This window comes from Ceratosolen solmsi, unplaced genomic scaffold (assembly GCF_000503995.2).
Source record: "Ceratosolen solmsi marchali unplaced genomic scaffold, CerSol_1.0 scaffold48, whole genome shotgun sequence".
In the NCBI taxonomy this organism is placed as follows: domain Eukaryota; kingdom Metazoa; phylum Arthropoda; class Insecta; order Hymenoptera; family Agaonidae; genus Ceratosolen; species Ceratosolen solmsi.
The window spans coordinates 593,934-616,421 of NW_011948440.1; the positions used below are offsets into that span (position 1 = coordinate 593,934).

The following is a 22,488-nucleotide window of genomic DNA, read 5'->3' on the forward strand; positions in this document are numbered from 1 at the left end:
CGTGACATATTGTACCAATCATCCCTTACGTTTCTTTCAACATCCGGCAATATTATTAATATACTTTCGACCAAGTATTTCTAAATTTGTAACTTTTCAAGGGTAAAATATTTAGGCCTCGCTTAAAAAAGTTGGTGCAGAAATTGCATTGCTCTGTTCGAACGATATGTGTACGCGATGTTTAAATATATATATATATATATATATATATATATATATATATATAAATATCCATACTGTACAAGCAACTCTGACACGTGCATGTATGTAGCTGTGCATGCATTTCAAGGATTCTACGTATTTACCACTGTGACAACAGCCACGATAGTTAGTTTATTATATTAGAATGTCGCGTAATATAACGATTTGCTAGCTCATCAACGCGACCAGTATATTAATTTCCATTCTTAATAACAATAATAATCATAATAATAAATAAATAAATAAATAAAAAAAAATAATAATAATAATAACAACAGTAGTAGTAATAATAATAATAATAATAATAATGATAATTATAATGATAGTAACGATAATTATGATAATGATAATAATAGTAGCCTCTTATTTACAAAATATTGCAAAAGTAATTCCGTTCGTATTTTTAATTATCATGAGATTTTCGTTCCCATCTCTCTTCTCCCCTCTTTAATCATTTCAAATTTAACGTGACCCTTTAAATATTGCAATGATAGTTAGTTAATTCTAATGAAATCAAGTCGTGCAATTTCTTGTCCCAACATACGTATTAGTGAAATTTTCATTAAAATTACACTGGTAAATGTCGAATATATAATGCATGTATAAGCTAGATAATGATCCTGCATCCGCACACGAATATAAAGTAATTCAGAAGTTCAACAATTCATTTATCTATAATTTAAAAGTGTTGTAACGCGCAGTTGTAGGCATAAATGTGTATGTATAATCAATCACTCATGTAATTTATAATGGTACAATAAAACAATTACAATGTGCAACATTCGATGTTATTATTGTGCATTAGTGAGAGGAAGGAAAAAAGGTGCGTAATAATAAAAACACCGTTGTTGTTATTGTTGTTGTTGGTGGTTTTTTTTTTTTTTTTTTTTTTCTCTTCAATTTATTTAAATAAAATAAATTCACAATGTAAGTATAGTCAAACTTATAAAAGCATACGTACGGAACATGAAATAATCCCAATACCAAAATTAACTAGAAACTAAATGTATTCGAGAGTGTAGATTCATTGAAACAAGTGCATCATCGTCAATTTACAAATAAACAAACTATCGTCCTTTTTAATATCTAAATTTACTAAATAAAGATTTGAATTGTTTCAAATGGTGAAACGAAGTGTGCGTATTAAGGGCAAATATTCTTTGCCTAAAGTAATCTTAGCGATTTAGTACATGTTCCCCTGCACTAGCGATAAAAGTTGAATTAAAGAAAAGAGTACCAGAAACCGCAGTAAATAATAGAAAATAAACGTAAGAGGAAAGCTAGCAAAGAAAAGATAAGGCATTACGTTCCCTTTACACCCAATTGGGTGCGTAAACGTGTGTTAATTATCTTTTGCCAAACTGTTGATTTTAGCGTTGATGGCAAGTATTTGTTTTGTGAATGACGTGTCAAACAGAACTGTCGCGAGGGCGGAGAGTAGTTCCCTTAGATTCTCTTGTGATAAGCCCATCTGCCGAGCGCACTCGACAACGATCTCGCTTTCTTCACTGTCAAGGTCAATCTGTAACAAATCAAAAGCATCAGATATGTCTCGTCGAAGTGGAAGGCGTACGATTATAAGAATTGGCCGAAATTATTGGGCCTAGCGCATTGCCGTTTCATCGAGTCGTGAGCGTTAAATCAACTCTAAAGACCGCCGTCGTCGTTATATATTTATCACAAATGACGAGTTGCCAGTCTCTCGAACGTCGCCAAACACTTTCTACGACAAATACCACGCGTTGCTTTCTCCCTCCGTCCGTCCATCCGTCCGTCCATCCGTTTGTGTCTGTTTATATATGTATATATATATTTATATATATATGTGCGATATATATATATATATATATATATATATATGCGCGCGTGCGTGCGTGTCTGTCTGTCTGGCTGAATCTATTGTGGCCGCTGCTCGCTCATTATCGCACGATACCCTTGGACACGGCTCACTGACGTTTAATTACCTTATTAAGATCGTAGAATTTGCTAAACGATATCTTGATACGCTTTTTTCCCCGATTGGTCTGATGGAAGATGGTGAAGGCCGGCGAGTCGGCTGTGACTTGAAAGTAAATGCCCGCGACGAGGTGTCCCTTGAAGTCTCTGGCCAGTAGGCTCCTGTAGTTATAAACCAAATTTCGACGCTCGGTAACGTCGATCGCAGTCAGATATGGCCTTGCCACATAAATGAGAGCGACCTGAGTCTGCTCTAAGGCACTGGGGCGAGTTTTCCTCTCGTGCCACTCGACGTAGTCGGGATCGCTCTGGCACAACGTGTAATTGTACTCCTTCCTAGCCTCGGCGTCGTCACTCTGAGTGAACCAGCCCGTGTGCGGATAGAGCTTGTCACCCATTACGGTGATGACCCGAGCGACGTGATAACCGGGATCGAGGAGCATTATACCCCGGCGCTTGTTTATCTCGATCTTGAGGCACACGAGAACGTGCTCCTTCTCGCCGCTGTCGGCGGCCGGGGGACCGCCCACGTAACCGGCGATATCGCCAATCGTCTCCTCGCAGGACACCAGGTAAAGGCCACTCGCTATACCGGGGAATTTCTTGTTCAAGCTGCAGAGACGCCGCAGCAACTCGAAACCGAGGCCAACGCAGGTGTGACGCTCATTGACAATGAGGGGCTGATATTTTCGATAAAAGTGCTCGAGGCTGCTTTCTCCGCTCTTCTTGAAATCTCGATAAAATCTGTGGGACGAGACATTATTAATTAGGACTTGTGGAATCGACCATTGCTCACCACCCATCCACCAGACTCTCGTTAAAGCCCTGTCGAAATCTATCTACGAAAACTGCAAGGAAGAAAGCTTAACCCGCTTCACCATCTCACCTCAAGACATTGTCGACCGTGTCGTATCGGCGCTCTCGGAGCAATCGCTGAGTTTCAAGTTCAACGCTGCTTGCTAGTTCCTCATACTGTTCAACCGTGTCGACGGTCAGGGTTGGCGACTCGTAGTGGCCCCAAACCGGCAGGGGTAGCGGCGCACCCCTGATCCAGGGACCGCGTGCCTGCCCCTGCGGCTGGCACCAAATATCTGCCTGTTCGAGTCAACTCGGCCACTCGCTGCCCCATCGCCCGACCGTTGGCACGTAGCCATGCTCATCCCTGCAGCTGCTTATTGGCTCCACAGGGCTCTCACCGTCTTTTTTATTCTTCTCTCGCTCTGAAAGACGAAAACGTAACCCCCGTCCCCCACCCGTCCTCATTATTATCGTTATCATTATCGTTATCATCACCCACCATCATTGTCATCATCCTCGTAAACTCGGTATTAAAACACGAGTCTCTCTCTCTCTCTCTCTCTCTCTCTCTCCGTTTACGTCTCCGTCCCCGTCACGATATAGCTATAGCTACGAACGCCGCGCGGCGCTGCGCGAATTCCCGCATTCCATCTCGGCGTAGCAGAAGCCAATCTGGTCACGCGGTCAATGGCGTCTGCCGCGAGCGCGCCACACGACTTTTGGCACTCGATGATGATCGATTCGCGCGGCTCACTACCGCGGCTGGCAACAAGACCGTCCCGTTAACGCAAATAAATAAATATCGGCGCAGCACGTGGCTCCCTTCGCTTACTTTCGGCCTTGAATGCCTGCGCGCGCTACTAATTTAGCCAACACCACCACCCCTCCTCCCACGCTATCTCTCTCCCATCCCTTTCGCCAAATCACCTCCCACGCATGCACACACTTGCCCGTATGCGCGTGCACTAGGCAGGCACGCAGGCAAGCAGACAGGCAAGCAGGCAGGTCGACCGTAATTTTCCTCCTCCTTTACCTCGTTTAAGTCATCGTCGAAAACAATGGAATAACACGTATAAGCGACCAAGGGGTTACGGGCGGTTCGCGTGGCGAAGGGCTCGGAGGAAAGGGAGTCAAGAGATCAGATAATTTATAAGTTCGGATTTATAAGAGGGGAGACTTTACGGACCGACAAAGCGGCCCATCCCATTTTATTGGTTTTCACGTGTCGCCGCCACCACCGCCACACATTTGTTTACGCGAGCTCGACACACGATGGTGTGTGTACGAAGCAAAGTGGATCGGATGAATCCCAATGTCGTCGACGCCCGCGCAGAGGCCAGCTCATCGTTGCAATCTCGTGAACTCGAAGAGCTCGTCCGGATCGCTTCGATGCGCGAGAGGTGACGACGACGACGACGACGACGACGACGACGACGACGACGACGACGGTGACGCTACGATGATACTTTCCACGTAATGGGACTGCCCCCGCGAGTCCATCCACCTGCCGGGCGACCCCCGCCTCCAGGACCGTGTGCACGGAAAAGTGCGTGTTGGCGTCCTTCGGACTCCCGCTGACACGGGCGGGCGGGCGGGCGCGCGCGCGTGTATACCCTCCCTGCCACTCACCCGCTTACCCTCTGCCCCTCCCCGCGTACAGTCGAGAGCTCGTTTCGCGTAAACGAACAGTCTCTTTTGCGCAGTTAGTACGCTGACTGCCCCCCCCCCCTCACCGCCACCTTCCCTCTTTCACCCACCAACCAGTCAACCAGTCAATCATCCAACCAGCTAACCAGTTAACCAGCAGGGAGCAAGCCCGAGACCAACTCGTCGACCACGCGGACGCAGACCACACGGCGATCCCCAAAGAGAGAAATAAAGTGAGAAACAAAAAGAGCGTTATGCCCGCCCGAGAACGTGACTCGACGACGGTGGAGTCCACCAGCAGCTTTCCCCATACTCACCCATACAGCGAGCGCACCGATCAAATAAAAACTTTGCCTCCCTGTCGAAGCTCTCCTGGTGCCTGAGCGTGTCCGAAGTCCAAGCAGAACTGAGGCAATGAGGCGCGGGCGCAGCTTATGTAGAGGAGCGGTAGGGCATCCGCCCCCACCCCGGGCAGCCCCTTCCCGCCCGACCGTCGTATCCCCGACGCGTACACCGCCCGGGACGTCGCTGGTCGGCCCGCCCGAGGAGCCGAGCGCGCCAATTGCGTCTGGATTTTTAAACGTCGGATAGCCGATCAGCTGATATCGGGCCGATGGCAGCCAAGGTCGACGAGGCGTGCGACAGCGAGAGACCCGCGCGTAGACGCCCCGGCCGCTCTTCTGCTCATCGACGACGAACAGCTGTTCTCCTCCTTTACCTCCTTACGCAATCCTCGTCTTCCAAGCCTCCCATTCCCCATTCCCCTCCAAATTGGCTTAATCCTTCCCTAGTTAGCGGAAATACCGAACGAATTTGCCGAACTAACGGGCAGTGTGACGACGACGAAGACGACGACGGAGACGACGACGAAGACGACGACGAAGACGACGACGAAGACGACGACGAAGACGATGACGACCTGTCTTTGCGGTTCTGCTTTTGCGGGTAGGTACGGGTGGGTGCTCAGCTGCTGGATGATAAATATCGCGAGACGTTTGGTCGTCGCCTTATCGCTCGTGTCAGTCGGGGAAAAAGAAAAATATTAGCGGGAAAAATCCTCGGTCTCGACGCAACGCAACGAGCCTCTCGGTACGACGAGATAATGCCACTACGGCGGCTTGCGCAGTTCTCGGAATCGTCGTGGCGTCCGCGCGCATCTGCCTATATGCGTGTGCGTGTGCGCGCGCGTGTGGGTTCGCGCGCACGGGCACGTTTACGCGGTGCATGTAATTCGTTTTTCCTTTTGCCTCCGTGACGGAAGTTTATCATTTGTTGACTCTGGTCTCGCAGTCGTCACCGATGACTCTCCTCTTCTTATTGCGTCGCAAACTTTCGCAGAGTCGAAGAGGAGTCGCGGACAATGCGGTTATTGCGTTCTCTTTCGCAAATAATATTATAGAAGCTCGACGAGCAGCGCTTTCGAATTTAGTTTGCATTGGCAATTACGCACGACACGCTCCCCCGCCGATACGTACTTTGCTCCTTTGTTCATTATTGTATGACTGCGCACATTCGTCGCTGCTTTCGTTTCAACCAAACTTCTCTCTCTCTCTCTCTCTCACACACACACACACACGCACAGGCGCGCGCGCGCACATCCCCACCCACTAGCTCTCTTTACGATCAGTTTTATTATTATTTGCTCGATTTGTTTTCTTTGCCAAGCACATTGTCCTCTAAGAGCTCTAAGCGTTGCCAGCGTCTCCTCGAAAGTACGTTTCGCGTGCCCTTAATGCATTCGCTAGGCGTTAACTTATAAAAGCCCTTCGCGCCTTAGGCGAAATTTCCCTCCTAATAAGAGGAGAGCAGTGCGTCTCCCTTAGCGCTTTTCTACTTATTTATCGGTTCGTTGGCTTGCTTATTGACGCATGCGAGTATCTTCTTATTGCTCGGGCCTGACGCACGCATTGCACGTAAGTGGCAGGTAAGGAAGGAGCGGAGAGGAGAAAAATACGCCTCGGCTTATTGGCTTGGAAATTGGCAGCTGGTGGTCGTCGAAGGTAACGTTCAGGCGCGGACGGATGAACGCCATCTTCCGCGTTTTCTACTGTAATTTCAAATAGCAGTGCCGACCGCGGCGTACCGAGCTCGCACACAACGCATTCCTCGACTTTCCAATCAAGTCCATTGGTGGTGGTCAACTACGCATACGCATACGCATTTCGAAAGTATGCGCGACGACGTTACAGCAAGTCGCTCCCTCGCGCGCGCAAATATTGTAGATCCGGTGCAACGTCGTCACGTTGTCAACGTGTGTTACGAATGTGGTGCGGTGCAGCATTGTGCAACCCTCTGACGCACGAGTGCGCACCACGTATAAAGGATATTTGCAAATGTGGAGAATGCCGTTTGCCTAATGACGACAACCGGTTGGTTTCCGCCCGCTCGACGCGACATTATCGAGCAACGACGTGCGAGCGAGCCCCGTACCCGCTTTACGAAAGGAAGAAAAGACTTCCCATAATTTTATAGCGTCCTTAAATGTTGCGATCGATCGTCCGTCCTCGTTAATCGGCTATCTTGAGCGTCCCGGCGGAATTGGAGGGATTGGAGTAGTGGTGGGATATGCATATGCGCCAAGTGTAATAATGAAAATCTCGGATTGTTGGATGTCGCGGAGAAGGTGTTCGGGGGAGGTTTCGATGTGCTCGAAGGTGTAATTATTAGATAATTAGAATGGTCGTTGAGAAGGCCATCGTCGGAAAAGGCATTTTAAAAGCACGTACCTTGTTTGTGGTTTTTTGGAGATTCGAAGGATTTCATCGCTATCGGTGGGATAGAATTTTCCACGGGCAAAGGAGAATGAATAGTCGAGGAGCAAAGTAGTTAGCTATTAAAGAGCAATGATAATTTTTTTACAATCGATATTGGTGATTTATTTGTTACGTATAGAGCGTGGATCGATAGCCGACGATAGCCTTCTTGTCAAATATTTATATATCAAGTGTAAGAGATAAATTTTTAATGATTTGACAATAATCTATTCTTACGAATCTTTCAATGTGTTTTAACAAATGTTATCGTACTGCCGTCAATTAAAATTTGTAATGAATCATCGCCAGTAGCTAACAGCGTATTATTTTCATATTATTTTCTAGATATATTGCAATTGTTATTTATATTTATATAAATTGCGATCGTATCGTATGCTCGACTAACAATAATATTAAGCATTTTCAATAAGAAGTGAGCACTCGCGTTATTTATCCTAAGCTCGCACTTGGGAAAGAAATATATTTATTGTCCGAGCGGGCGATAAAATCATTATTATTTAGACTTTATATGAAAATGGTAATAAGCGATAGTTAACGTTTTTGAAAGTTTTTGAAACTTTGCAAAAAGTCATTTACGATAGCATACGGAGCGACTAAAAATGCCAAGTGGACATTTAGACGAGGGAGCGAGGATAGAATGGAGAACACGAAGTTGAATAACTTCGATCAACAATCTCCGCGTGACTAATTTATGTATTCGTATGCCAAGCCAATAAATACAAACGCATTTAATAGTTTAATCGAAAGTTATGTATTACTCAACCGGATTAAATTATTGGAGATTGTTAGAATTTTTCCATCGTTCGATGGATTTGGCTGTTTTCGCTATTTCATGTTTCGCTTTTGCGAATCCCACAGATTATAAGATTTCACGCTGCAATTATTTTAGTTGGAAAAACTTTTGTATTGACGTATGTTGAAAGGCGTTGAACAACAATGTCTTGCCAAGCTCTGGCTTTGCTTTATCCAACCAACGTTTTGAAGGAATGTAATTTTCATTATATATATATCATATATATATATATATTAAGTTACCGACCACACGCATGCACATCTAAATTGACGTTATCGATAATATTTATAAACAACTCGACATTTAATATCCTCTTTGGATATTTCATATTGTCATTTAATACGACAATTAACTACACTCGCAATTCTTTAATACAATATTCGCACTTTTTTAAATAACGAGGGCATTAAAATAGTTGGTTGAAAATAAGTTAAAATAAAATATCAACCGAATAGACGACTAAAAATTAAAAGCATTTTGCTTTAATTATAAGCCTTTTTAACGGATACAATGATTACAATGATAATTCTTATTATAGTTGTGTTCTTCGTTGCTCGATCAGTCGGCGAGTTCATAACGGAGGTACACAGCAAAAGCTATGAATTTTGCCTAATGCATGTGCATTTCGCATAAATTCACTTTGTGGAAAAGCAACTATTTGGAAAACACGTGGAAACGCGCACGTGTAATCGCGCTAATGCTCATGCGTCCGTACTCTGGCCATACATTTTTATGCGTGAATTTATACGACAAAAATTTCGTATTTCCGCTTGCTTTACAATGAAATGGCTTGGAGTAAAATTAGACAACGTAGTACATTAAAATAAAACTTCGTTTTATTCAAAAGATTAACGCAACAGTGCGTTTTATTGCGAGCATCAATGTTTCAATAGGCACTGCGATTGAGTGGGTAAAGCGAAGTTTTCCATACTTTCAAGTCCGAGGGTATGGAATTCTACTTCAGAAATTGTGAAACAAATGAAAATTTTTATAATTTATCGAATACTGCGCAAAATATTTAACGCAATCAAAATTTACGCAACTATAAGTATTTTGATGAATTTAGCGATTCGCATCAATAGCTAACATCAGTCGGTAGTACATTTTCATATTTATTAAATAATCGCAATTCGGTTATTTTGCCTATAACAACAAGTACATACACGCACACACACTTCTCGATAACGAATTTGTGGAATTAATTAACATTTTTATTTCCTTTGTAGTACATAAATTTTGTTACCGAATAATTGCAACAGTATGTCAATAATATTTGAAATTACGAAATAAATACATTTACCAAATAAATTCTTGACAAGTTTTTTTTTTTTTTTTATATATTATAATTTGACTTCAAGGTTTATTGTAGGATTAAATATATTTTTGAAATGGAAGTTTTTGAAGGTGAAAGTGCAACAGGTTATCAACAAAAAGAAAAATTTTATTTCTGATAACGGAAATGATGTTTATATAGGATAATATACTTTTTTTTTTTTTTATATATATATACAAATCAACTAATCGAAAGAAAACATTTAAAATTGAAAATTTTAATTTCTCAACTTTGATAGTATTTTATTATTATTATTATTATTATTATTATTATTTTTCTTTTACTAAGACGGATATTAATCGTTGAAGTGTAATAAAATATAAATATAAAAATTTGACGAAACATGCATTAAAAAAACAAAAAAACAAAAAAAATTATAATAGTAAAGTAGTACTGGTAGCTGATATATTTATCGACATGTTATTAACAATAACATGACTATTGCATTGATAATGTAACAATGAAATAGGTTATTTCTTCAATTATAAAGATCGACAGTTATTTCTATTCCACTTTGTACGTATATAAAGTTAATTTAATATCTAATTATTTAATATTATTTATATATTAATGCAAAAGCATGATTCTGCCTATATTTATCTAAGAGAATGTTTATAAATAATTCTTTTAAGATTATAACAATAATAATAATTGGAAGAATTAATAAATAAAATTTGATAAGACTTCGGTGAGAATTGGACTTTGATTCACTCGATAATTTCTTTAATGCAACTAAGAGTGAAATTCAATCTTTTTATTATTTGAACATATGTATGCTTGAAAATATTGTATGCTTGATAGATATTCTTGCATCGTTAATATTGCACATAAAATTGTTTATTATATTTTATAGTAGGTAAGGTAATTATTTTAAATAATTTCTCTTAATGAACAGGGGAGATAAAATAAAATATATAAAAATAAAATAAAATAAAACAAATGAAATAAGTATGAATAAAGAAGAGAGAATAGAAAATTACCTATATATATATATATAAAAAATACCTGAAATAAGAATAGTAATTATTAAAGGCATTCTTAATATCCTTGCAATTATTTTTCTATAAAAGACTATATTAAATTATATTGTTAAATATTGTTATTAATTTTCGTAATTTAAGCTTTACTTAACAATTACAAATAATTAGAAAATTGGGTTAAATACTCTTTAAATTATAAAAATGTTACACACACGCGCGCGCGCGCGCACACATAGTTTAAAATAGTTTTAAAAAGATCTAGGCAATGGTACATTATCTGTTACATTATCTGTTATATCTGACTGTTATAATGTATTTTTAGGACTAGCGGTGGCGATCAATATAAAAATAATGCTCCATCGTGTACAAATTCAGCGTAACATTGTCACGCAATGCTTGTAATGAGAAAACTGAGGCAGTTATTAAAATTTTCGAACGTTAAAATCTATATTTTCTAGCAAATTTTTAAAATTTCCTTGTAATTTTTTAATTACCATTTCTTTTAAAATATAGTTTGAAATGCTTCTTATTTGTTAGAATTATTCTCGTATAACATATTCATATAATTTATTGTTAATTATAATTAAATTAATGTAATATAGCCAAGTTTATTTGTAAATGTTTAATCGTTATTTGTTTAACAATTATGTTTTAATTAATTTTATCTTCTATTTTTTTATCGCCCTTGAAGAAATTTAAAAACTGTTTATTTGTACATAGTGCAGGTCGTATTTGGAAATGATCTATAGTATATCAAAAAAATATGTGTTAAAGCTTATTGTTATTGTTTTAATAAAGGTATATTATTAAAAAGAATACAGTATTAAATTTTAATAATTGAAAAGTCTTTGGAGCGATTATAATTGGTGAGTCGTTAAAAAGTATCTTTTAAAAATAAAACTTTCCATCGTCTTTTTTGTGCGAGGGCAGAGATATTCGATGTAAGTGTTAATTTTTTTTTATAAATTATTATTATCGTTAATAATTTTAAGCAATATTTATTAATAAAATGTATTAGGGAAATTGATATGGATCTCGTGAAGCTTTAAATTCAATATAAATTATGATCCGTCAAAAGTTAGAATTAAACAATTAACAATCTATTCTATTGTGTCACGTGTTTTTTTTTTTTTTTTTTTTTATTGGTTACGTAAATAGTTTTATATTGATCAAAGCCCAACAAAGCTATGTTATCTATTTAAATATTAAATAAATTTTTACTTAATTAGTTGCATTTTATGGTCTAGTAAATGAAAATTAATAATAACCATAGACACATGCGCATTGATTGTTATGAAACAAGTAATTTTTAAAGTTTATAAGCGAATGAAATTAAAACATGACACGTAAAGTCACAAATATCGTAATTATTTTATTCGTTAAATTCATTTTTTATATTTAGTATTTGCAATTTCTTTCATTGGAGTTAAAGGGGATTGCCGATTTTTTAATTATATTACAATAAGTTATTGTAAAATTTAGTCTTAAGAAAGTCTGAATAATAATTGGTTTAATTATTATTTCGCGCGAGAGTTAAAATCGTCGTTAGTTTACATAAAAGGATAAATATTGATAGATGGAACGCATTACTGTGATCTTCGACTCTGCTTCTCATCATACTTTTAATGTTCATGGTTTAGAAATAAATTATGATCCTTGATTTTACTTATAATTTTACAATAGTTATTCCCTTGATATATATTACAATGATACTAAGAATAAATTATAAGCTCTTTTGAGAGCTGATTTGAATTAATTTCAATACGTAATTGTAATTGGCGGAGACGTATTGAATAAATCGTTAGTTTTTAACAGTTTAATGAGTCAGTAGATCATTTACCAAATTATGATAAACTCTTATATATATATATATGTGTGTGTGCGTGCGTGCGTGCGTGCGTGTGTGCGTGCGCGCTTGTGTGTGTGTGTGTGCAATGACCTGGCTTTATTTAAAATAGTTTGTCTGAACAAAGTGTACAAGCTCATTCTTCGGATATTGTTCAGACAAATCATAATAACCGTTATTTAATATGATTAAACTATATCAAGGACAAACTAGGTTTTAAACCTTATCCTTCTTATTTTATGGTATTTCATTTTTGCCGTAAATCGAGTCAAAATTTAACATACTGACTTTAGATAGTATTCTTTTTTTTTTTTTTTTTTTTTTTTTTTTTTTTTTTAAATTGTAAATACATCTAATAACAAATACTTTATTACACCAATATCAAATATCTCGAATAATATTTCGTCATTTATTTCTTAATTTCGTTTTTCTGCTTTAACAAATCAGCTCCGAAGTACGTATTGTCAAATCAAAAGACGCTTAAAGGAATTTTCCAAGCAAAATGTAGTTTTCCATAAAACTCATCACTACGACATGCGAGCCTAAGTATTGTACATGTAAACGCGTACCATATGGGTGACCGTTGTCCAACTTTTAGGAATACGTGCTCTTTGCAATTTTGCAAGTTCTGCCGCCTACCTGAGAAAATTCATAGAAGAGCCAATGGTACACACCGAAACCATAAATCTCTCAACGACTATTCAGCGAAAATGCTATTTGACATCTACATTGAATGTCTGTCGAGGTAATTCCTTTTCGAGACTTTCGCGTTGTTCACTAGCATTTTGTTTAATCATTATTTTTATATCTTTAATCGTCATTTCAGTTTTATGCTTATAATTATTGTAAACACTCATTGTATTTCGCACGTCTTGTTTTCTCTTGATAAATGGACAGTAAATAAGAACATGAATTAAGAATCTTAAATATAATATCTATATTTTCAAGGTCAGGAATGATAGTGTACATTTGATAAATTGAAAAAAAAAAAAAAAAACATTGGCGAATGTGTGCGAAATCACGTCCAACGTGGTTTTAAGGTGCATTGCGTAATTAATGGTGGCCTATACTTGATAAATTACCACAATTTTATTGGTAGACGATATTATCGGCAAATGCATGCCAAAAAATGATTAGAATTTGTATCATTATTCAAAATCAATATAATTGCTGAATTTTAGCTGCTGCTATCTACTGTATTATTTCCATATTTTCAATCGAAAATGCAATCACTTATTCATTGTTAAATATTTCGACTTTTTTTTCTTTTTTTTTTTTAAAGAATATTATATTTAAATGTGTATGTGCATAAAATTGTTAATGCTTCATTTTCTAAACAAATTTCAAATGTTGTAAATTTGTAAACAATATTTTCAATGCATGTGGTTATCAGTAACATAAATTTTAATATCATTAAGTTTTAAGTTTTAATCACTATATATATATATATATATGATCAGATAATAGGTGATATTAAAATATGGAATTAATATGGAGTATAAAGATTATTTGATTATTGCACGGAAAAATAATGACTATACATCGCAAAACAAATAGAAGAAGAAAAAAAATTGGATTTAAGCGACGAATAAGTTGAAATAACAATTCTATCGGAAATTAATTTTTATAAACTTGAAATGGCTTATTCTATAAGACTGAAGTTTTACGATATAAAAAGTTACATTTATTTAATCTTTATGAGATTTAATCGACAATTTTGTACAAACCAAATGGTTAAAGCGTCAAGAATTTTAGGTCGGAAGTCCACATATTATTATTATTATTGTTGTTGTTGTTGTTGTTGTTGTTGTTGTTGTTATTATTACATGCAACACAATTATTATAATAAATAGATCCTCATTACAGATCATAAATTATGCTTATCTTTTTACAACTCTATCTTCAATACAATAAAAAAATTGTAATATGAAAATGTATTATGTTTAAGACACTTTATGCCTGAATTTTCACATTTCAAGCTGATTTATTTCTTCCGTTTGTTACAAAAATTATAGTCTAATTGCCTTCTTAGTGAAGATTTCAACTTTTATCTACGACAATATTTCTTGCATTTGCATTTAAGTATCAGAATTCTTAATATGAGTCAGAATGAGGATTTCATGGCGCTTTATCTCCTAAATTGGATTTCACGAATTGCCAGTTACACTACGATTGATTAAGATCTTTTCCAGTCTAATAATCGGATGTTATAATTTTTTCAGCTTTCTCAACAACTTTCTTTCTAATACTTTCGTCAATTTTTAAATAGTTTGTTCCTTTTAATATATTACAATAATTCTATTTTAAAAATATTCTCGACATTGTAAAATATTAACTACACTATTTTTCCATCGTATGACAATATAACAATTTTTTTTGTTCATATAATCGATGTTATAAAGAAGAAAAGATAAAAGACAAAGAAGAGTCAATGAAGGAAACGTTCGTAAAATCCAATTACGATAATAAAAATTAATTGCCCGTGGTGAAATAAATTATTGCAAATCTTCTATTCCTCTTCTCAATATTACAAGCAACGTAAGTAAGTATTAAATAAATTGAGTTAGCAATATAAGATGATAAAAAGCTAAGCTGGTAATAAGAAAACATTTTACGAATATTGTTTTGGTAAACATAAGTAGTTACAGGAAACGTATAATTATCGCGCATATAATGTATATTTTCAACAATTTTACATGTTCTAGAATTAAAACAAATTGTACTGAGTTGCTAATACAGCGTGTAAAAAGTAAATTACTATTGCAATAAAACTTTTTTAAAGTAAAGTAGAATAAATTATAAAATTAATTTAACAAGTGACAGGAACCGCGGAGAGTGAAGTGCAATTAACATCGTCATTATAAATTTGAAAATTTATTTTTACGAGACAAACATGTCGATCAATTTAATTTTACAAATTTTAATTAATAAAAATCTGTGATAGAAAAGATCAGAATGAAATTGAAACGGGACAGACAGACAGAATCTATGATAACTTTCAACAATTTATAACTAGACCTATGCCTTACAATTATTACGCAATAACTGTCTTTGACAACGTGTTATTTTTTAATTTTAAGCATTCCTTTAAGATGCTTTACTATGTAACAAGTTTAATAATTTATTAAATAACAGATATTATTATTTTTTTTTTTAAAGTATGTATTGCATTCCTCTAATTCCAATGAAGTATATGTATAAGGTGTTTAAATTAAATTTAAAATATTTTATCAAATAAAAATATGTCGTACACAAGCCGTTAATTATGTAACAATATTAGATATAAATCGGAATCGCTAGCTGATCAATAGAGATATTCATCTCCTATAAAAAGTTGCATATAATGGGTAGAATTTCAGGGATTTCAATTGATATTTAATTAATTAAAAATATATAGTAATTGTATCGCTTTAAAGGATAGAAACATTATTGCCCAATGCTTTAGACGAGAAAGTAACCGAATTATTATTTAACTTTAATAGCAATCAAAGCTAAAAATTATTTACAACAAAGTAATAAATTTTATAATAAATTTTATAATAATTAAAAGCATTTTGTACAAATAAATTTAATAAAAAAAAACAAAATTATATATAAAATAGTTAAAAAAAAAAAAAAAAAACCAAAAATAAATATTTTATTTTATTTTGAATTCAAATATAATAATCGATAATCGAAAAATCACTCAACTTCATTAATGATAATCACGAAATACGATTACGTCTTTGAAAAACATTAATTTTAATAATGATATTTCCTTTGATTGAAACAGTTTCAAATGTCGGATAAAGAAATCCAATTGAGGCGTAATTTGTGATTACATTCAAAGAATGAAAGTTGTTATAAATTTTAAGTATTAAATGTTAAGGTATTTGTTATCGAATTATAGCTACAATATTTAACAGATAAATTGAATTATTATTGAAATAAAGTTATCAATTTTGTTCAGTGACTGTACATTTATGATTAATTCTTCTTGATAATTGCTTAATTAATTAATGCAACTATAAATTATAATAGTAAAATTTACAACATCTCTCGTCCATTTGAAGTTTCTATATGATAATTTACATACATCGTAAACATTATCATTACCACTGATACGTGATTTTTTGACGGATTATGCATATACTTATGCTACGTAGCTCATAGTACTGTATAAAATAAAATTATTGTTTAATACCGAAGATGTATTACATGAACAATTAAGAAACGATATAATGTTCATTACGTTGCACCAAATCGTGCTTTGATAATTAATTATTAATTGAATAGGCATTTGTATTCTTCTGGGGATATCACAATTTTAAATACTATTAGTTTTTAGCAATTAATTCTGAAAATCAATGTAAATTTCTAACATTAGACGATATATAGAACTCATAACAACATTTTTATATTTTGGGTTTTGAGAGCCGTGTGCGTTATTAAATAAGAGCGAAAGAGATTAAAACAACAAACATGTATCATCGACGACTCATTATATATTCATTTTTTTTTTTTTTTAATATGTCCCTTAAAAATAAATTTCAATTTAAACATTAAACACATATTTTTATTATTTTGTGCAATGGCTTTGTAATACATTAATTTCAATATGCTTCGATGCAATCTCCACTATAAATTCAAATAATATATACAAATAATATATTCGTGAATAACGATAATGAAATTTAAAAAATTGTTAAAATATGTTAAAAATATCATCGACTCGATTATTAACATATTTTGCAATTGGCTTAATTACATGTCAGCGCTCGCGATTCTTTGATCAACCGCTGTCACTCAATTTACATAATTATAAAAAATAATATTATACTTTCAAAAATTTATGGAATAATAAAGTAATGAAATAAATAAAATTTGACCTACATTGTCAGATTAAACTAGATACTTCCAATCTTGACTTAGAAATTGCTTGTAATGTCATTCACAACTCGAAGTGGAATGAGTAACTCGCATCGAACGTTTACGTAATGAACAATAATTTGCGAGAAAATACTATTGGACAAATATGATTTTGTAAATTATATAATAATTGTTTGATATTAAGTCTCTATTTTATTATTTCCTTTGCATTTATTCAATTCTGCTATGTAAAAATGTTTATCTTATCATTACAAATCAATAATCATAAATTAATAATCGACGTTATTATAATAATAAGATATTCTGCAATAATACATACTACCAGAATGTTTATTTATTCGCTAATCGATTGTTTTTATAAATTACAAATTACTATTTATAAATAATTTTTATTACAAATAAATAATACTGCTTCATTATTCTTGATTTTGAAAACCAGATTTTTGTTTTTTTTTTAGTTTGTCTATTGTGATTATTTATAGCAGACAATTGAAATCGAAAACAAATCTAAAACGAGAAAAATTAAATCGACATTCAAAGCATTTAATTTTTTTTTTTGCTATGTCTCTATAATTTTCTACATAAATAAAAAAAATGCATATTTTAAAAATTCTTGTTTCGTTCAATTTCAACGACTTTAAATCTTTTTAAATTTAAATTTAAAACGACAAAATCTTTAATAATTGTTTTTAAAAATTAATATGCTTCAGAGAATAATGATAAATAATGATATTTTTGGGCATTTAGAATAAAAATGCAACAGAAAAATAACGCTGTAAATAAAATGTGATAAATATTAGTTTTATGGAATCTAAGAAAAAGAATAATTTTATTTGCAAATTATATGAATTATTATATAAAAATCTGTTTGTGTGTGCGTTCGCGTGTGCGTGTGTGTGTCGTCTTTTACTAACCGTGTTTTTTTTATTCCCGATAATTAATTATAAATTATATTCTGCCCTTTATTTATTAAGTATTAATTAACTTTTTACTTTAATAAAACAATTATAATTTTGTTAATAAAAAAGATTTAAATATATATATATATATATATATATATATAATATTATATATATTAATATATATATAGATAATAATATATATAGATTAAGTAGAAAGAAGAAAGTAATAGTAGGATAGTGAGAAAGGAGAGAGAGAGGGGGATTGAGGTCAAAAAAATAAATAGAAAAGAAACGTAATCGTGTTGTGTATTTAAATCACATCAACTATTAATTGATATATATTTTAAGTTTTATATGATCACATACACATAAAATAGTAAATTAACTAGCAGGGATTTTTTTAGTTATAACTTGTAAAAAAAGAATCAGAGAAATGCATTAATATAATATTTCTTTTGTTGTCTGATGAACAGTTTTTGAGCATAACGAAATACTTGGAACTCTGTCGATACTTTTAAAGCTGCAAACTCATGCGGTCGATAAAACAGCTGTTCAAATTATAATTAATATGATTATCATGTGACGTAAGAGCAGTTTCGAGAGGGATTAGTAAAGCGAGAGAGTTAGAGTTAGAGTAAGAGATAGAGAGAGAGTGAGTGAGAGAGAGAGAGAGAGAGAGAGAGAGAGAGAGAGAGTGCGAGTGCGAGAGAGTGGGAGAAGGAGAGGACAGAAAAACAGTGGGCGCGTATACTGTGCCCTGTACCGTATGTGATAAACTGCAAATTGCAATTTGTAATCTACTGTGATTTATTATTTGAGAAGGATGGAAAAAGGGCTAAAAATTCTTAATTTTATAATTAATAAAGTAGGAAAATGTAATTTCTTTGATGCTGTGTATTAATGTAAGCTACAATGAATAAAAAATTTTGCACCCAAATTTTAGAAATACTCAGTATTAATAATTTAATATATTAATTATCTATTATTATCATGATAATAAGAGTATTAACTATATTTTAACAACGATCGGTTACCAAATAATCGAAAGATATTTTGTAGTGTTTAATCATTTAATTTATATCATAATATATTTACTAATTTTGTAATACAATCTTTCATTAATGTGGGACAATTTTTACAGAATCGTTAAACATTATATTGACTTAATTCTATGAAATAATGAATACGTCTCTAATCGAGCAAGATTCTCCATTAGACAGTCTGTATCTTGCGTTAGGACAATGTTTTGGTATTATAATATGTGGGTAAGTATTTTTATTTAAAATTTGTTTTTAGTCAAAATTTGATTATGTATACGTTATATAAAATTTATACAATTATATGTAACATTTGTCTACCCGTACTTTAGGTATATTGCTGGGAGATTGGAAGTAATTACAAAAACAGAAGCAAATGGATTAAATACATTTATTGGCACTTTCTCATTACCAGCACTGATTTTCTTATCAATCGCCAAATTAGATTTTTTAAAAGTTAATTGGAAGTTTTTACTAGCAGTATTTATAGCTAAAAGTATAGTTTTTTTTGTGGTTTTGATAATATCTATAATAAGTACAAGACCGTCAAATTTTGGACGTTCAGCTCTATTTGCTATATTTACAACGCAAAGTAATGATTTTGCTATTGGATATCCAATGAGTGAGAATTCAATTGTTATAAATACTTTATTTATATTTATACCGATATATATGACCTTATAATTTAATTTCAGTAAATGCTTTATATGGCTCCAGTCATCCGGAATATTCGGCATATTTATATTTAATGGCACCTATATCGTTGGTCGCTTTAAACCCAATAGGTTTTGTATTTTTAGAAATAGCAAAACGCCATCAAGGGGCAGTAAATAATTTAGAAAGCAATAACATCGACATGTTCAAAGCTATTGTCAAGGGGATAGCATTTAATCCTGTGCTTTTAATGACATTCCTTGGAATTTTAGGGAATATTATCTTTAATCACAATCTTCCAACTATGATTCAAGTACTCTTAGAAGTATTTGGGAATGCTTTCTCAGCGACCGCTTTGTTTTTACTCGGCCTTATGATGGTTGGCAAAATTCATAAGCTCAAAGGTGGTGCTCTAGTCATACCAGGAATACTTATTTTGATAAAACTTATAGTACTTCCGCTCATAATAAGAGAATCTGTTATATTTTTGAGTCCTGGAGACAACGTTACAGAAACATCCGATTTGAGTACATTTGGCTTTCTTTATGGAACAATTCCAACCGCTCCGGCTCTTTTTATATTCACTCTTCGTTATAATATTGACATAGATTTAATTGCCTCGGCTATGGTTGTTTGTACATTTTTAGCTGCACCTCTAATATTTATATCCGCAAAATTAATTAACGCTATTGGAAGCGCAGGATCTCCAGTAGATTATGCCGAACAACTGAAAGTTTTTTCTCTCGATACAAGTGCAGCGTCCACAACAGCATGTTTATGGCTACTGATCTGCTTTATTATTATTAAAAGAAAAACGTTTCAAAGTGAAACTCACAGATGCACATTGTGTTTGATTTTAGCACAGGTATGGAGATCAGAAATAAAAAATTAACTATTGGATGCATTTGTAATTTATCAAACGTATTACAAATGTCTCATATCAATTTTCTTGATTTTTTAGTTTATAACTGGAGTCGGTGTAATTATTTGGGCAAGATTAGATGATAATAGTATCGGAACTTTTGTATGGTAAAGAAAATTTTATTAGTCTTCCTCGTTATTAAAATTAATACGTGTAAATGTTAAGGGAGCTCTTAATTACAGGTATGCACAGTTTATTTTAATAACTCTTGGTGTTTACGCCAGTCGCTTTTTGACAGCAGCAATTGCAATAACTCTTTTGTTTTTAAATTGCCAAACTACTGCTTTTATCGAAAATTTACAAAAGTGGTTACTCATTATATGCTGGGGGTTTGTATTCATCGGTTTACAAATTATAATTCTTCGACTGTAAGCCTGTTATAATTTTATCGATGCTTTTAGAGTTCCTGTTATTATTATAAGCTTAATTTGTCTAACGGTGATACCAGTTACACCGACCAACAACGAACTTAACAATCCAAATTTCCAATTTGGTAGAGTGCAAGTCGCAGTATCGATTCTCATATTAGTTTTTTGCTTCTTTGGTAAGTACAGTTACGAATCGAGTTCTTTCGATTATTATTAAATATTTGAAAAATTATTGTTTTAAATTTTTAATCTTTAAAACTACTTTAGTTACCGTAGGCTGTTTAGTACTTCGACAAAGATATTATGAAAGAAACGTAACATTATCAACTTACAGTAATTTGAGTTCATTGGTAACTAATTCAGGCGGATTATCAACAGGAAGAAATATCGTAGACGTCGAAGATCTTTTAACTACTACAAACAGATTGAATTCATCCGGGTAATAATTGAAAACAATGGGAAAATATTGTGAATCGCGTATATCGTCGTGTAATTTCATCATTTTTCAGCGTGAATCTCAACGACTGTCCCAATGAATTGTGTGGAACCAATGAGGATCATGACTGCAATAGACACTGTCAATTAGAAAATGAAAATGAAACAGAGACTTTGGACGATAGACAAGTTCTGCGACATTTGGTTCTACTCATATTACTCCTGTGTTCTATGTTTATAGTAAGTTTCTCTATTTCCATAAAATTCAATATACCTAGTAGTGTAAAAGTTTTTATAGCAGTGTGAGCATCGTATAAATTTTAAATAAAAATTATAAAACTTGTACACGACATCAATATATTAATTTTGAATATCTATGTATATTTATTTAAAAAAAAAAAAAAAAAAAAAAAAAAATTATTTGTTAGCGTTAAAACGATGGATCGATGATATATGGATTGATGATGATGGTTATTATTGATGATACTTGATAATATTTTACGTTCTTTTTAAATAATGAGAATCTTCAATATTTCAAAAATAATTTAAATATCAGAAAGCTTATCGGGTTGAAGCCAATAGTTACCTTAATGCCCAATTACATTTATAGATTACACGTGGTCAATCCAACAATGTAATGTACTTAATGTAATTTTATTTTTTTTCAAGGGACTAGCAATGTCAGTAGCGACTCTGATAATGGAACAAATGACTGGAGTTTACACGGAGCTGGCATTTTTGGATGTCGCCTTAGTTTTTGGCCAATCTCTCATCTCATTTGGTATCTTTGGCTTAGATCCCGGTCTAGGAGCACTAAGTTATTGGTTACGAAATATATTAAGGAAGTGTAGAATGGGTAAGAAGCCCTGTTGTAAACAATATTCTAATATTTCTAATGGTCGCTTTCAAAACAAAAAAAAAAAAAAAAAAAAAAAATGCAAAATCCAAGGGGTTTAAGTAGGGCGAAGAAGCC

General features: G+C 33.9%; 2 protein-coding genes across 2 annotated transcripts in view; one reads left to right on the top strand and one right to left on the bottom strand.

The window, feature by feature from the left end:
- Positions 1-1,070: 1,070 nt before the first annotated feature.
- On the bottom strand, positions 1,071-3,261 carry LOC105365569 (uncharacterized; the record flags this gene model as incomplete). Its single annotated transcript, XM_011503771.1, has 3 exons — positions 1,071-1,723; positions 2,166-2,901; positions 3,044-3,261. Coding segments are annotated over 3 exons (1,134 nt in total), but the record flags the coding sequence as incomplete, so codon positions are not given.
- Positions 3,262-19,228: 15,967 nt separating this feature from the next.
- The window catches only part of anchor (integral membrane protein GPR155 homolog anchor), a 4,130-nt gene continuing 870 nt past the window's right edge, over positions 19,229-22,488 (top strand). Inside the window, exons 1-9 of the mRNA XM_011503772.1 lie at positions 19,229-19,364; positions 19,469-19,758; positions 19,832-20,655; positions 20,752-20,819; positions 20,895-21,041; positions 21,114-21,256; positions 21,348-21,519; positions 21,590-21,755; positions 22,185-22,371. Of these exons, the coding sequence (XP_011502074.1) occupies positions 19,279-19,364; positions 19,469-19,758; positions 19,832-20,655; positions 20,752-20,819; positions 20,895-21,041; positions 21,114-21,256; positions 21,348-21,519; positions 21,590-21,755; positions 22,185-22,371 (2,083 nt within the window). The 5' untranslated portion in view covers positions 19,229-19,278. The remainder of the gene's footprint in view (positions 19,365-19,468; positions 19,759-19,831; positions 20,656-20,751; positions 20,820-20,894; positions 21,042-21,113; positions 21,257-21,347; positions 21,520-21,589; positions 21,756-22,184; positions 22,372-22,488) is intronic.